At 47.3% G+C, this 15,923-nt stretch overlaps 1 protein-coding gene across 1 annotated transcript in view; it reads left to right on the top strand.

The window, feature by feature from the left end:
- LOC144166576 (lysozyme C-1-like) overlaps nucleotides 1-10,146 on the top strand; it is a 28,849-nt gene extending 18,703 nt beyond the window's left edge. The window contains exons 4-5 of the mRNA XM_077696073.1: nucleotides 2,463-2,538; nucleotides 8,117-10,146. Of these exons, the coding sequence (XP_077552199.1) occupies nucleotides 2,463-2,538; nucleotides 8,117-8,189 (149 nt within the window). The 3' untranslated portion in view covers nucleotides 8,190-10,146. The remainder of the gene's footprint in view (nucleotides 1-2,462; nucleotides 2,539-8,116) is intronic.
- The last annotated feature ends 5,777 nt before the right edge of the window (nucleotides 10,147-15,923 follow it).

The following is a 15,923-nucleotide window of genomic DNA, read 5'->3' as shown; positions in this document are numbered from 1 at the left end:
TAATCAACGTTACGTCTCTAAGGCGACATTAAAACAAATTTAACTGTGCCAGTGGGTTAAGTTATTGCGAAATTTGGCGCCGTGGGAGTATGGATTCGTCATTAATCTGGTGTGGCCGTCACTACCACTGCGAAAAGTTCATGCTTCCATCATCGTCTTTGCTTACCCGCACTTCTGCTACTGAAAACAGTTGGGATCCCCAACCAACCAGGCATTCAGGACGAAGCGAGTGCGCAGAGGCATGGAGCGAAATGGCACAGAAAACACCGGCCGTTCAAAGACACATACATATCGTCGTAAAATGCACGAAACATAACTCGCCATTGCGCTTCTTGGGCCCCCCTCTTGAACCTCCGTTATTAAGTACCTCCGCCCCCCAATACTCAGGTACAACTCGGGTACAACTTAAGAAAGACAACGGAAGTTGCCACTGCGCCTCATTACCGCAGCCGACCGCTCCTCCGCGCGGCGCAAAGCGCGCCTTACTGCGATTATTTTCAACATTACGCGAGCCGTTTCAGTGATTTTTCGAACTTAATGTGCTTCACACTTAACCTGCAGCGACGACAAACAAACTACGCGAGAAAAAGCAGGCGAAGTCATGTATTTAGCGCAATCTCCTTTCAAAACGCGCACCCGGGCTGACATCCGGGTCCGCCACTTCGGCGGAGGGATACATTGCATGGGCTATTGCCGAGAATATCCGAGTATGGCAGTTATCCTTCCGCCATTGAGAGCAAGGGCGAAACAGCGAGGCAGTTTTGCCGAAGAAGGCGTCCTGCGCGTGCTTCGTGACGTCAGAGAGACCATTATAACTACGTATTGTGGTAAAGAATGAATGAATGAATGAATGAATGAATGAATGAATGAATGAATGAATTTATTCTGAATTTATTCTGAATTTATTGAATTTACTCGCCCCCACTTAGGCCGAATCACCATCCTTATGTCAATAAAGTTCCATTCATTTATTCATTCAGAAGGGAGAGGTCGAACGCCTCGCGTGGGGGAAGCAGAGGAAGAGGAGGGGAAATGAACCATCGGGGGGCCGGGGTTCAATCACAACGCGTGTTCCCCCCGTGCACGGACCACTTGATTTAGGTCATTTTCACTAGAACTGTACGTCCAGCATATTATGTTTCAAGTCGCTGGAAGGTGTTATCCATTCTTGAAGGGACGTGACGTGAGGAGGTAGACACCTACGGCTTTTTTCAGAGGGTCCGGCATAGTCCCAGAGAAGACAGTGTATGGTGGGTCGGCCGGCACTGCACACGGGGCAGGGAAGGGTAGGAGGGGGAACAGGTGTGGAGCCATCTGGTCTTTTTCTGCCGAAACGCCGGTACCAGGTCCATCGGTCGCGGACGTCAGGAATGACTGCTCTAAACCACAGTTATTGCAAAGGGGCCAATGTTCAATAGAATTCACGGCTATGGTTAAGTGTCTGCGGATGCTAAAGAGACTCCGCTCTTTATCAAACCCGAAGTACGACGATAATGACCATAAGGTAGGAAGAATGACTATTTCCGCACTTTCTGCTGAGTTACCTCGGCGTAGTAGGTAACTTCGTCTGCTTTCACATGTATTGTACAAGAAGAGTTCTAGGACCTTCCGCAACCTCTCCAGGGCCGATATATCGTAATAGTGAAGTGTTGGAGCTACATTGACGAACCGTTTTAATTTTTTTTTCGTGGCAGGTGCATGGGCCTGGGAGGCGCATTCCGATAATCGAATCTATGCTTCGTCCGAAAATTTTATGGCGTTCATTCACCCCACGATTGGTGTCTTTTTAAAGACGATAGTCTTTTTTGGGCGTATTAAACCAGAAAATGTTCGTCTCTATGTCTGTTTCTATGTCTCTCTGTCTGTCTGTCTGTCTGTCTGTCTGTGTGTCTGTCCATCCGTCCGTCCGTCGATTCAGCCATCCGGCCAAAAGTAAAAGAATTTTTTGCACGCGACGTTCATACAGGCAAAACCTTTCGGAACGACTAAATTTGCAAGCATGCTTCCTACTTGTGAACATTCTAGAGCAAAAAGAAAACACTAGGCATATTTGGGGCAAAACACCTATGCACACCTGGTACTCGCAGGGTTCTTTTAATCGAAAATAAACGTATGCCTAATGTTTGCGATAGCAAATAAAAAATACGCGTTGAAAGCAATATGTTAACCCCAGAATACAAAAACAGCTCGAGCGAGCATTGACCTCGTGGCAGTGTTTCAAGTACAACAGTACCGAAAGGTTCCAGTAGATGGCGCGTGCAGTGGAACGCGGGAAAGTTGAATTTGGAATACCTCCACCGTGTTTATCATGGCAGGAGCGAGAAGGGAGGGTAAGAACGTGACAGGTGAGCAAGGAAGAGAGGCGAGGTATCTATGTGGCAGAGGGGGCAGAAGACTATCGTCTTTCGACGACAATTGCAGTGAGCTGAGCAGATGCGCGGGTAATGTTTTTCCCGCCGCAGCGTTCCTGGACGAGCACCTGGAGGATGACATCCGCTGTGCGGGGCTCATACGCCACCTGTGGGGATTCAAGTACTGGTGAGTCATGTGGGGTGCAGATGAGGCTGCGCAGCGGTAATGGGGCTTCCAGTGGTTCGCGGTTAGACACGACTACCATTTTATAGTTTTTATAGGGAGGTCTTTTTTCAAATTCCATAGAGATTTTGTAGAGATAAGTAGAGTGAGTTTTTACAGGGAGGTGTTTTTTTTAATTCTATAGAGGTCTTATAAAGATGACTCGTTAGGGCATCAGCCTGCCATGAGTTTCTAGTAAGTTCCTTTAGACTCTATAAGAACTCTATAAAACTTTAATAGAATCGCAACGTTCCTTTTTGCAAGGGCCCTCTGCTTTATGTAGCTTCGGCTTTAAAGATCAAGGAAAGGCAACTCTGAGGTTAAAGCGAGGTCCGCGGCTTGCAAATATGTATCTACTATGTAGAGAAGGCCCGAAAAAGAAAACTCTCCCTCAAGAGTGCCTTACTGAAACCGAACCCTTATTCTAATTGGTTACAGAAGACCTTAAGATGTGATCTGACAGATATTTGACATGAACTGTGCGGGGAAAACAATACCAGCATGCTAATGTCGCCGATATTTCGACGCATTTACAAGCCACTGTCGCGCCTCGGGGTGTGATACATTTGCTTTAGAAAGTGTAAAAACCAGCATGGCGAAAGTGAAAGGGATTAGCAGTCCTTGTGAGCTCGCTCGCTCACAGGCTGCGGTACTAGATGTATATTAGCCATGCATAGCTTAACACGTTCATCGAATATCGCTAGAGTATCGTTAGAGTCAGCAGTATACATAGCGCAGGATAGGTGGCATTATTCTGTAGATATCTCCTGAAATATGTCTGAAATTGCGACCCGCGGAGGTTACTATAATTGTTGCGATTTTCCTAATATCTTGTACAACTCGGTATTAATGGCAGTGCTGAGAACAAAGCAAACCATTGCTGCCAATGATGTGCCATCAAGTCCCCTACTCCGATGCAATAAGCAGCCACTACTACTTCCACTGCCATCGTCATTATCACTGAAGCACGTCCTCTTAATCTCCCTGTTTGATCGACTGGCTGTGACTGGAGTCTGGAAACATGCAACGGGTACGAATAATATGTTCTACGGGGCTCTAGCTGCCACGCTTGCCCCAGCGCTGATCAGGAAAGCCTGTGGAGCGGCAGTACATTTCCCCCGCCGCCATTTATACTCGCTTGTGGATATGGAGCAAAGAGACCCGAACGACCATAGCGAACATTTGGATAGAGCTTCAAGGAGATACCGCACTGGAGCGGGCTGCAGCAGGCTCCATTTTTATTAATCTCCGTGAAACAGTGCGTGCAAATCAGGCAGATTGAGTTATCGAGCCATTAGTCTCGTGGACAAACGTAAACTGCAGGCAGAGCTTTATGTGATCCCGTTTCCGTGCACACCGCCAACAGCGATAGCGACGGGTGACTCTCACCGCAACTGAAGAACACAAACGGTCGCGGATATTCTTTCGCCAGGGCCTTCGGAACTCCAAACATTGGGTGCTACCCCCTCCTGGTCATTATTCACGGTGCTCTCGCTTCCCATTTTCTCCCCCCTACCTACGGTATGTCAATCCGTGCCCGCTCACGCGTTATAAGAATACCATTTATATATTCAGACATACTGCCTATCCCATCACGTTTTTTTGCAGGAAGGGCACGAGCTTAAAGTTATAGATGGTATTCAATAAAGAGAGGTACATCGCAATAAAAACGAAAGAATGTCGACGTTTCCAAAACGTCGTCTGCGCGAAGAGCTGACTCGTCCAAGTGATTCAAGCCAGCACGCCTAATATTTGGATTCCTGGCGAGTGTGTTGAGTCTGTTATGTGCACGTCGATGAATGCTTCATATGCCTGCGTTCCAACCAGCCCACACCGCGGGCGCTCTTGCTCTCGCCACGCTTCACCCAATGGTTCCTGCAACCTTTCGCCAACAGTGAGTTAAGACAGTGGCCAGAAAAATAGCCTCTGCGCCGCGCGCAATCACCGTCGCAGCAAGCAGGGAAGCTGGCCTGTCCTTATCAGTGACGGTAGGGGAGTCGGCAAACACGGAATAGCAAAGACATATTCTCCGCGACGAGCGGGAGGATTGGGCGGAACAACCGTCTCGTGCTGCTGTTCTCATAATTAATGACTTGCCAAGGGACCTCATTATAGCCTGGCGCGAAACATTGTCTGAATAGCTGTTAACCATAAATTACTTGGAGATGACCCAGACGATGGTACTTGTCGCGTGTGGCGTGTGCACACGACCACTCGCCCACGCAGTCTGGGACTTGCACCCTTATAAGCTTTGCCATTTATCCAATAAAATCCGACCGGCGAAGGATGTCGACCGTTTGGGACATAGTACTTATGCCAGAACAACAGCCTCCCTTCTTCTGGCGGGGGACCCTGTATTCGTTCATGATAAAATTCGCCGGCGCAACAGCACCGGCCAAAATGGCCCCAGATCATTCTGAAAGCAACGTTTACCTCGGTGATGCCTATCGCATGAATTCATGAACAGCAACAATGCAGTTGAAAGCGTTCTCAGTGCTCGAGCCTTCTTCGGCTACTTTTCCTCTGATAATCATCATCATCCTTTGCGTCTATATTTACTTGCCTGCACGCATTGTACGCCAAGAGGGGGGTTCCGGTTGATGACGTTCGAGCTCAAAGCATTACGTTAGGTGTAACATCAGGTCGGAACATACCTGCGCTCGCACTGCTTACACATCACCTGTTGCGGCAGCGCCTTACGATCGCGAGTTTCAGTGGACACCGCATGATGGCGCTACAAATGTCAGGCCGGCGCATGCGCGCTCGCATCGCCAGTGAAAGAGGACATGGGGCGGTAAGGCAGTTTGTTACCCGCCTATTTGCTACTTCTGTTATTAGCATGCTCGAATTACTCATGTGAGAATCAGTAAACCTGGTCTCTGACCCACCTTCAAAGGCGAAGGCCCCAACGCATTAGCTGGGTTCACTTTTGGTCAGCTATAGCCATCGAGCCGCGCTCACGTTGGAAACGCGTGCTTGTCCTGCATTCCGGAGGCCTTGGGTCCGGTTCCCATCCGGATTCGACTTTATACAATTTCCCTTTAAATTCGATTACTTTTATTCCCTCGGATCCGTCGGTAATTTTGTGAGCCACTTCTTTCTTGTGTCGCCCGGCAAGGGGTTTTTGACATAATTAATCCACTAATGCTTTCGCATTTAAACGTTCTTCGGGCCCTGAATGGAGCTCAACGAGCCGTGAAAGGCTAGTTCTATGTGAAACGAACAAACGAACAAACAATACAATGAATGAACGAACGAACGAACGAACAGCGCGATGGGTGTTGTATTTATGACCCCTTCAACAGGCACCCAAATCTCGACACATAGCTCGTATTAGAAAAAAACTGTCGCGACAGCGAGACCTCAGTAACTCACCCCTTTACATCAAGTAAGCCATTGCGGTTGCTAGTAGACGGTCTTATGAGAGCCTACGCCGATGTCTTCATTAATGCCATACATTTCCTCGTCGCCAGATGACCTAACGAGCTATGTATTTTGTTCTGCTCACTGCTTCAACTCATACGTCGACTGTATACATTTCGTTCACAGAGCTGCTTGGAACAAACATAGTAAATGCTTTTTTTTGCGGTCGATGCTGTGTTTTAAGTTGTTTGACTGCATATAGACATTACAAATTATTGTAGCGGTTTTAGAAGAGAGAGAGAGAGAGAGAGAGAGAGAGTGAGAGAGTGAGAGAGTGAGAGAGAGAGAGAGAGAGAGAGAGAGAGAGAGAGAGAGAGAGAGAGAGAGAGAGAGAGAGAGAGAGAGAGAGAGAGAGAGAGAGAGAGAGAGAGAGAGCAGTCTTTATTGTCATCCCTTTCAAAGACGAATGCACGGCACGGGAAATGTATGCCTTGAACAACGGTATGGTCAAGGAAGGTGAGTTTAAAGAGGCCATGAAGGCAAAATGCAAGTTTGGTCCAGTCGAAAGATTACCTCGTTGTAATAGCACTGACAGTTTGAACGCAAGCTTCACCAAAGTAAATTGTATACTTAAGAAAATGGAGTATAGTCATGTGAATCCCCAGCCACTTTTCCGCACTGAGCCGATGACGTATGATAAGCAGTTTGTAGCGATTGGCTGAAGACGACAAATTGCAACGCAAATTAAACAGGTTAAACAGGGATTATAAGCTTACAGAACAAGCTATTCAGCCGAAATATAGTGCCCATTCGTTTTATAGCCGGAAGAATGTTGGGATGCGCAATGGAATTTACGAACGAGCACGAAGACATGGAAGCACTAGTGCGTACGGTGCGCCCTATGCCGGCCGACGCCGCACACAGCGACGTAATCTAGAAAAAAATGGCTGCAAAGCCGTCGACTGCATAGAGCTTGTCTGACACGACATTGAGTAATCCACTGGCATCAGTGATACTGCCTCTTACGTGACCCGTCCTGTCGAGTACAGAATATCCTACAACATGATAACTATCCACAAGAATGAGCCAAGTACAAAATCGGTCAGAAAAAAAAAAAACTGTGCGCGGACAGTGGCACGTCAGAAGAATCGTTGCGCCATCTATTAAGGCAGACGGTAACCAGGCTAATCAAAATCAGTTTTTGCCGTGGCTGGTAGCCTTAGTCAACATACTAATTTTTGTTTTATTCACCTGCCCTTGGCACGTCATTGTCGGAGACAGGAAACACACGATGTGGCGGGAGAATTGAAATTTTGGCTTACATTGTTTAATTTCTCAGTGAATACAGCGTCGTTTTCAGCCGGGCAAGCGCTGAGGTCACCATTAAACACCAATTATTTCGAGTGACAAACTTGTGCTCTGTCTTCATGGCCCCTTTTAAACATATCCTAAAATATTTATTTTGCTTGACAAGTATTTTTATGCGGTAGCCTACATCCAAACTAACACCAGTATGCATCGACTCTTTAGAGTGTACCAAAATTTTACAAAAAATATTTTATAATGTTTTTGAAGGTTTCGCGTTGGAGTGGCGCCCGACCCATCCCAAGGGGCAAGGTCATCCAGAGACAGTCTCCTTAACTATACCGATATTACGAAACATTACCGCCTCTGCCGCCGAAAGCTAGCACCCCCGCACCCGGAACTCACAACCGCCCAAGAGCAAGACTGGAGGCTCATACAAGCAAACACATACCCACACCCAACACGCCTGCACTTAATCCACGAGAACAAGTCCCATTCCCGAACCTCACCCTCTGCACAGCCCCAGCCACCCTACCCCACATTCTGTGGGCCTGTCCCCAAAACCCCAAGCCCCGAATCACCACAGCTGAGCAGTGGAGAGAAGCACTGGCAACCCCCGACAGGGAGGTACAGACGTCCCTGATCGTAAGGGTCGCCTCGGTAGTCGTTGGGCTGATAACAACGACCGCCAACTTCTCACGCTAAAGACAAGCTCAGTTTAATAAGGTTTTGTCTCTCTTTCTCTCTCCATACACTGATGATTTTTAAAATTCTAACAATTATTCGCGCTCAACGGAATACTTTCGTTACCGTGCCTCTCGGCTTCTCTTCCGTCCCCCCCCCCCTCTTTCTCGGTCCTTGTCATTCCGTGCAGGACCGGCTGGGAGCGAAAGTGCCTCTACACCAAGGTGTCTCGGTTCCTCGAGGGCTGTGACTACGAGAACTGACCTGCAGTCATCGGAACTAGCCTTTGTATCCGGCGACATCGAAGCGTCACCTAGAAAAATCATGGGCCGTGCGAGCTGCGACTTGCTCTTGGGAAGCTGTGAAGCGACACGGCTGCAATCATTTACCTTCCTTTCGAGGCCCCTGCTTCCCGCACACACCGTAAAAATGGCCGCAGTAGACCACAAGCCACACTAGAGGGCCACCGGGTCGCTAGGGGTGGAGATGGGAAGGTCGAATAATAGGGAGAACCCACCTTCCTGAAGCGCTGGTATACGACTATCACGAAAGCATTGAGCGGTTTAAATTCGCAAGCGATGGTCTTAGAGTTGGTCAGAAAAAGAAAAAAAAAATCAAAGAGGCGCCGACGTCACAGTCACAGACGAACGTATGGCTATAAATGGCCATATTGGGCTGATTTTGGCTGATTTTGGCGCCAGAAATGGTTGTATGTTAGGCTGTTTCTGGATGTGTTATGTACAGTTCTGGGTATATTACGGCACTCCTGTCGCTTCTATAGAATCATTGCTTGAAACAAAGTGTTTAAGTGGCAGGTATTCTATTGCCCACTATCCCGTTGTAGCCGCCTAATTTAGGCATCTCTTAAACAGTCCGAGTGGATGAATTATTGCTTCGAGGTAAGGCGCATTTCAGTTTTTAATTGGCAGTTCTTTTTTTGCAAATAATGTTTACCTCATGGAAGACACGACAACAAGATTAATCATCGGGTGCAGAAAAGATTATCAAATAATTGCGTGCTTTAAGGGGACGTTAAACAAGTGGACTGAAATAATCCGAAGTGGGAAAATGACTCAGGCTTCAGGAGCCAGGTAATGCCGAAATGTTTTCGCATGACAGTTTTATGGTCGCTTCCCAGTTTTAGGGATTTTTCAGTACTGAGAATACCGTTTACTGCACGCGAATGCTAAAAAGGTCGCGAAGAATATCAGCTGCAAAAAACAAAAAATCTAAAAGGTGTGGTGCAACCGCCAGAAATATTGAAAATTGCGCCGCAGATTCCTTGTTCCCACTCGTTTCGCACATTTCTATCCCTGTTCAGACACTGCCTCTTGCAAATATTACCGTAATACCGTTGAACGTGCGTTCAGTCAAGTGAGCTAAATGACACCCTGAGAAATAAAGTTTCCGGTGAGGCATTGCATGCTGTCCTCATTTCAAGTACCGTCTGCGCGAAGTGTCACAACGCCGAGGATTTTAGCTCGTATCAACAATGTCTTTGTGGCTTTAATTCACAACTTCACGGTGTGAGGGGCCGCACAGAGTTATGTTTCGCCTGCAACTCACGACTTGTGCAATCGAGAATTCAATTTGTGCGTGGAATTTACGTGTACTTTAGCCATGCTGCGTTTCTGCTCCGCTACGCAGTTTCGTATATGTTTTTGCATCAACTTTGTGGTGCGCATTCTTACGCAGAATTTAATTTTGCATACAACAGCGTCATCAAGCACTGCATACGTGCACCACTAACCCCTCGAACCTGTGCATGGCCTCTGCTTTTGCAATCACCGCTCAATGTTTTGTTCACCGTGGCGTTTTTGTGTTGTAAACTTGGAAATTGCAAGACAGCATTTTATAACTTAGGTACTGTAAAAGAATCGTGTGTGTCTATGGTGACCGACGATGTCTTATTTTGCGTCCCATTTCAACTGTACAAGTGAAATATATTGTTTTTGAAAATGTTTATTTTTTATTACTTGGGTTCTTCACCTTCACCTCGACCTCACCAGCCATTCCCAGACAACAACGAATGTTAAAGGAACAATAAAAATAGCAGTTTGGTTCATTCCACAGATCGTTACATCCGAATAACAGTTATGTCAATTTTAACGCAAAATTAGAATAAAAACTAACCCAGGTAATAAGAAAGAGAGATCGGATGCGGGAGGAGGGGGGGATAGCTATTCATCACGCACTTTTTCACAGTGCCTTGTGACCTAGCGACAACCGACAAATGCTGCCGGCAATAATGATCTTAAGGGGATGGAACTGGTGCTTCCGGTGCCGTTTGATCACGCCATTTTAACGCAACGACATGGTTACACACTGATTATTCTATTTTCGGTACCTCCCCTACCTCATAGTCTGTTTAAAGGGATGTCCTTTTAGGTGTTCAACTTAAAAATTTCGTCACGTCGCCAAAAAAGAATGCAATGGTTCCGAAAAAAAAATGTTTTACAGGTGTCTCACAATAAACCAACTGTGTCGTAAAAGCAGTCAACAAAGTGACGTGCACAGGCGACCGTCGGCGAATCAAATTCTGCCGTGTTGGCTCCGCAAGAATTTATCTCGGCCGTGCGTTCGCGATTTCGGCGCACGTTGAAGATCCCCAGGTGGTCAAAATTAATCAGAAGCCCTCCAGCGGCCCAGAAGTGTACTTCTTCCCCTCCTCTGGCTGCCCCCCCCCCCCAACGCCTCCTCCTCCAGATCCACCTTTCACAAAACGACTCCGATATTGCACGGCCAAGAAAAAGATACGCGAAGACGGAATCTCGGGAGGAAAACCCCCAGATTTTACCCCCCTTACCCACTCCGGTGAAATCTTCACCAATACATTAGTCGTCAACGCAGCACATGCTCCGCACATCATCAACAAGTGGATATCATTTCCCCTCCTCTCGAGGTGTTCATTCTTTGAATCTACTCGTACTACTCAAGCAGACGTCAAACATCTTTACGGGACTGTCCTTACTTCTCGAAGCATCGCTCAGAGCTTGTAACTGCCCCCCCCCCTTCTGATGCCAAATAAAATTGATTGTACTTCAATACAAGATTATTACGTCATAACATAGGACTTTGTGTGTGCGTGCGTGCGTGCGTGTGCGTGTGTGTGTGTGTGTGTGTGTGCGTGTGTGTGTGTGTTGCACCAGCGTCGAAGCAGGACCAGTCGTTCCAAAGCGTCTGCAGTCGAGCGCATGTGTGGAAAGCTGCAGACGCCGGCCAGGGACGGTATCCTCATGTTTGTCCATTCTGAAAACGCCCGTTTTGCGTCTGTTTTATTGTGACGTACTTCCTGTTGTAGGCGGGCTTTGGGTTGACTTTTCCGCACCTGTTCTTGCTATGCCAGGATATACATAGCTCACGCTACGTATATCCTGGCATAGCCGAGCTGAACTGGTGCTGCTATTTTTTATTCCGGGATTCACGAAGATTTCACTTACGCCATATCCGTCACAGAAGTGACGCCATGACAACGAAGCAAGCGGCCTGTAAAGGGTGCACCCCTGCACACAGGGTCTTCTTGCGGGGAAGCAGCCTTTAGTACAAAAGAGTACGTTATTCTAAGGGTTGTTCGTTTTCGGGTTTTATGTTTTAACACGACAGTGCATTATGCCGGGATACACCAAGGTTTCACTGACGTCATATCCATCACGGAAATGATGCCAGTACACGTGTGCCGAAGCGACACGCCAGGAGGATGTCGCTCGCCAAGCACACCCACAAGACAGCCGCCCACCCGCAAATCATGCTCAGCTGCATATTTCGCAGCACATTTCACTTTCGGGCTTTACCGACTCCAAAGACAGAGGAATCAACCACAGTTTTTGTCTGTTCGATCGGCAAGGGAGCCGCAATAAACGTGGCTTCTTCAGCACTCTCCGTCGACTTTATGCGTCGGCCTGGATCCCAGCTCGGCCAAACGTAACAATGTGTCTCCAATGTCAGCGGCGCGTATAGGCACTGCAGGGTATACAATACTACGTGACGAGGACGGTGATAATTAATATTACGATGACGACGAGGTAGAGCTTCTTCGGCACCGTATACATAATCTGGGACCAAGATATAAACTGGCCCTTTTTATTCACAAATTTGCTAACCTACTTCCCTGATTAGGCCACAAGACAATCCTTCTAAACTTGCAAATGCATTAATGCATTTCTGCAGCCTTTTTAACGAGTTAATCCGCGGATATGGCGCTGGAGTGTAGATATTCAAGAATTGTTAAAAAAAAATGACTTCCGTCACATAAACAGAGAATATTTTACATAGCGTAGGTGAAGGCAACATGCACTACTCGAGATTAAAGTGTTCCTCGAAATAGCTCACAGTGTCGCTGTCTCCATTTTAAGATTGGTTGCTTTACTCATGAAAGAAGTACAATGATGCGCATCAGCCACCTGCCAACCACCCGAACAAGGTGTACGACTCAAGAAATACAAATTGAGAAAAATACACTGAAGGTTAATCCCCGAACAGATCTTTCCTCCAGTATTATTCTGCAGCTTTGCTATAATTAGAGCATAGTAACTTGGTGTTCACCACTAGCTAAGAGCGCCCCCTATTTTTCTAGCTCTATAAATGCAGGATCACAAGCTAAAAAACAATGGCCGCATATCTGCTCCTTTCGTTGCAAATGTCGACGAAAGGCTAGGGTCTTTCGTCGACATCTGCCAAGTAAATGCCGCTCTTCGCTTTCCCGCTCACCTCTTACACTTCCTCTCCCGTCGCCCTGCTCCCAAGGTAACACGCTAGAGGTTTGCTCAAGATTGATTGATTGTAAGGTTTAACGCGCCGACGCAACGCAGGCGATGAGGCGCGCCGTAGTGGAGGGCTCCGGATTAATTTTGACCACCTGGGGATCTTTATCGTGCGCCGAAATCTCGTACACACGGGCGTTTTTGCTTTTCGCCTCCATCAGAAAAGCGACCGCCGCGGCCGGGAATCGAACCCGCGACCTCGTGCTCAGCAGCGCAACGCTGGTTTGCGCAAGTCCATTTAAATTTACCGCGTTCTACTGCTCCAGGCCAGGTGCTTTTATGCCAGCGCTGCTGTACGGTGGAGGCGCGCGTAAATTGAGGCGCCCTACTTCAACATTTATTGAACCACATTTCCTCACTTTAAGTGCGTTCAAAGCGGAACGTGGAACGTATCCAGTAGAAACTTGCGTAATTCTTGCCGTTTCGTCTCTTAAAATACCGCCAGAAGTTATAGTGCAGCTGGCGACAGTAGGCGACGCAGTGAATTTTTTTCTGCAGTGGACATAGTATTTCATTTGCTATCGCAAAAATCAAACATCCATAAAGGAACATTGTAAATATTCCTTGTGTATTGTTTTTTGGCCTCATATTTGCGTAATATTTTGTTCTTGTTCAACAATTTTGACACGTATCAACATTTCCACCGGACTTAGACGTTTAGTTATGGCTGTGGGTATATAAGACTATTGCGCAGCATGTGTTCAGTTTGGCCGGGTGGCTAAATCGAGTGACAGAGAGACAGACAGACAGACAGACAGACAGACAAAACTGTTCGCGTTCAAGTAGCCCGAGAAAGACTATCGTCTTTAAAAGGACGTCGTCGTCAAGGTATACGTCATTAATACACCACGCAAGAATGAAATGAAATGTCGGGGCTTTCACAAGTGTGCCGCTTTACTAAAAAATCGGCGCCACTACACATAAGCAATCTCTAGTATAATTTCAGCTGCGTTGTGATCGTCTGGAGCAGTGCTCGCCCACAAAGGCCAACAAGACGGCATGCAATGGTTTCCTCCCAAAAACGAAAAAAAACCCCCGATAAAGCACGCTGTTGGAAGGAACGGTTGAAAGCAACTGAAGCGGGAACAACAGTGTCGCCGAGAGGAAAGAACCGGCGCTTCTGGGAAGGCGTCCCAGTGATGTGCCTCCAGAGCGTACTCAATGGCTATGCAAGACCAATACACCGGTCTGTGTACGATACCCGTTGGACGGTCAGGGCGCCTGAACCTCCTGCACACACATGATTGGTGCCCTTCTTCACTAGCGCAGTCGTCCCGACCGTCCACCACATGACGCGCAGAGATCGCGGTTAGTCGGTCTGTCGTGGCTGTCTATGAGAACCACTCGGGTCCCCCTTCCAGGCGTCGGGCAGCCGCTCGGCGTCGGCCCCTCATCGAGACGTTGTACCGGTAGCGAAGTTTGCGCTCTCTGTACCGGTCTCGGGTGGCCCACTGGGCGGCCGGTTCGCACAAGTCGCATCATTGGTTCTCCCGGCAGAACCGCCCCTCTTCCTGGGGTGAGAAGTCGTTCACGATGCCGAACATCTGGCGTATCTGTTCTGGAGTCTTGCTCCGGATCAGATCGCCCAGAACTTTGCTCGCAAGCTTTCGCAGGCACTTGATCTCGAGCTCGTTGGCTGCAGTAAGGATTTGGACGAGCGTTTTCCGGCCCACTTTCAGGTTCCTGGTCCCGTTCCAAGGGGAGATCGTACTTCTGCCCGAGCATGCCCGTCGTCGTTGGCGGGGGGAGGCCGGTCATCGCGGTGTTCCGTTGCCCCGGCGATTATCTGTTCAAGGGTGGACGCCTTCACGTTCGGCAACGGAACGACTTCGTCGCCGATACCGAGTTCCTTCATACGTCTAGGGATGGTTACCGAGACTTTTGCGACATCCGTGTCGACCTCGAAGATGTGGCCGTCCGAACTCTGAAGTCGGACGGCCGGCATTTTCTCTGATCAGCCTACGAACCAGAGGGAAAAAATGATATCATTATAAGGCGACTTGGGCCACCAAGAACGCTAAATTTATATTTGAAATAATATTGCAGATAAGCTTGATATCCCTCAGTCGGAGCTTGCTGCAAAGGACATGTGAGTAAAAATACTCTGGGTGTGAGTTGGACAAATTAGAATCAGTCATTTTCCAAGTGTTCAGCTAATACGTAAGCTGAAAAAGAACATTGGTTGGGTGCTGCGAAAAATCAGAATCAGAATCAGAAATGTTTTATTTTCCTCAGTGGGAAACGGACCTCAGACAAAAAGCTGCCCATTCAGCAGCTTGACGAGGCCTGAGGCTCTACACACAAGGTGGCAGCGGCAGAATACAATATATTTGCAGGCTGTAAAAAAATGAAAAATGAGAGAGAGAGAGAGAGAGAGAGAGAGAGAGAGAGAGAGAGAGAGAGAGAGAGAGAGAGAGAGAGAGAGAGAGAGAGAGAGAGAGAGAGAGAGAGAGTAGAAAAAATTGTTCTGAAAAAGGTGTGATCAAGAGCAACAAAAATAACAGGAAACATTACATACGCACAAACAGAAATATAACACCACAGTACAGTCACATAGCATACAAACATGTACTCGCGCAAAACTTTGAAACAACCGTGATCATACATACACCGGCATAAAAACGTATACACGCGTATGACATGTACACAAAATTCCAGTGCACGCATGCATACCTGCATGAAAAACGACAATTACAAGTTACTTTCGAAAAAAAATGACAAAAAAGCTTGGTACACATTGTAACGAAATAATAAGTAAACCTAGAAGAATCAGACGTTCACACAACGCTGTGAACAATGCAAAAAAGAGAGAAAAAAACACGCACGCACATATATAGAACTCAAAGGCAAATCCGACAGGTCGTTTTGGACTTATAAGGGTAAAACAGTGTATCCCGCCACGTGAGAACTCGCTGCTAACTTCTACCCTTAAGAAATTCTGCTTGAAAGTTGTGTAATTAAATAAAGTTCATTTCTTTTGGGACCATTGAAAAAAGTTATATTAGTGTTCAGGGTCTACGGTAATATATATTTTAACATTTGTTGACCGTAGTTTGTGCGGGTTTTGGGAAGAAGCCACTTTTCTGTGTTTCGAGTATTAGCGGCCGGTATGTGTTCTTGAAATGCTTGTATTTTGATAAGGAAAGTAGTGCGGAGTGAGGTTCTGGAAGTGAACAATGAAACAATAATGTACTGCAGCATCATGTGAACGGGTACACGAAGTGAATGAAGAGTGGT

Source organism: Haemaphysalis longicornis, unplaced genomic scaffold (assembly GCF_048455015.1).
Source record: "Haemaphysalis longicornis isolate Haplotype H1 unplaced genomic scaffold, Haemaphysalis longicornis Haplotype H1 scaffold_18, whole genome shotgun sequence".
In the NCBI taxonomy this organism is placed as follows: domain Eukaryota; kingdom Metazoa; phylum Arthropoda; class Arachnida; order Ixodida; family Ixodidae; genus Haemaphysalis; species Haemaphysalis longicornis.
This window is presented reverse-complemented; position numbering and strand designations above follow the sequence as displayed.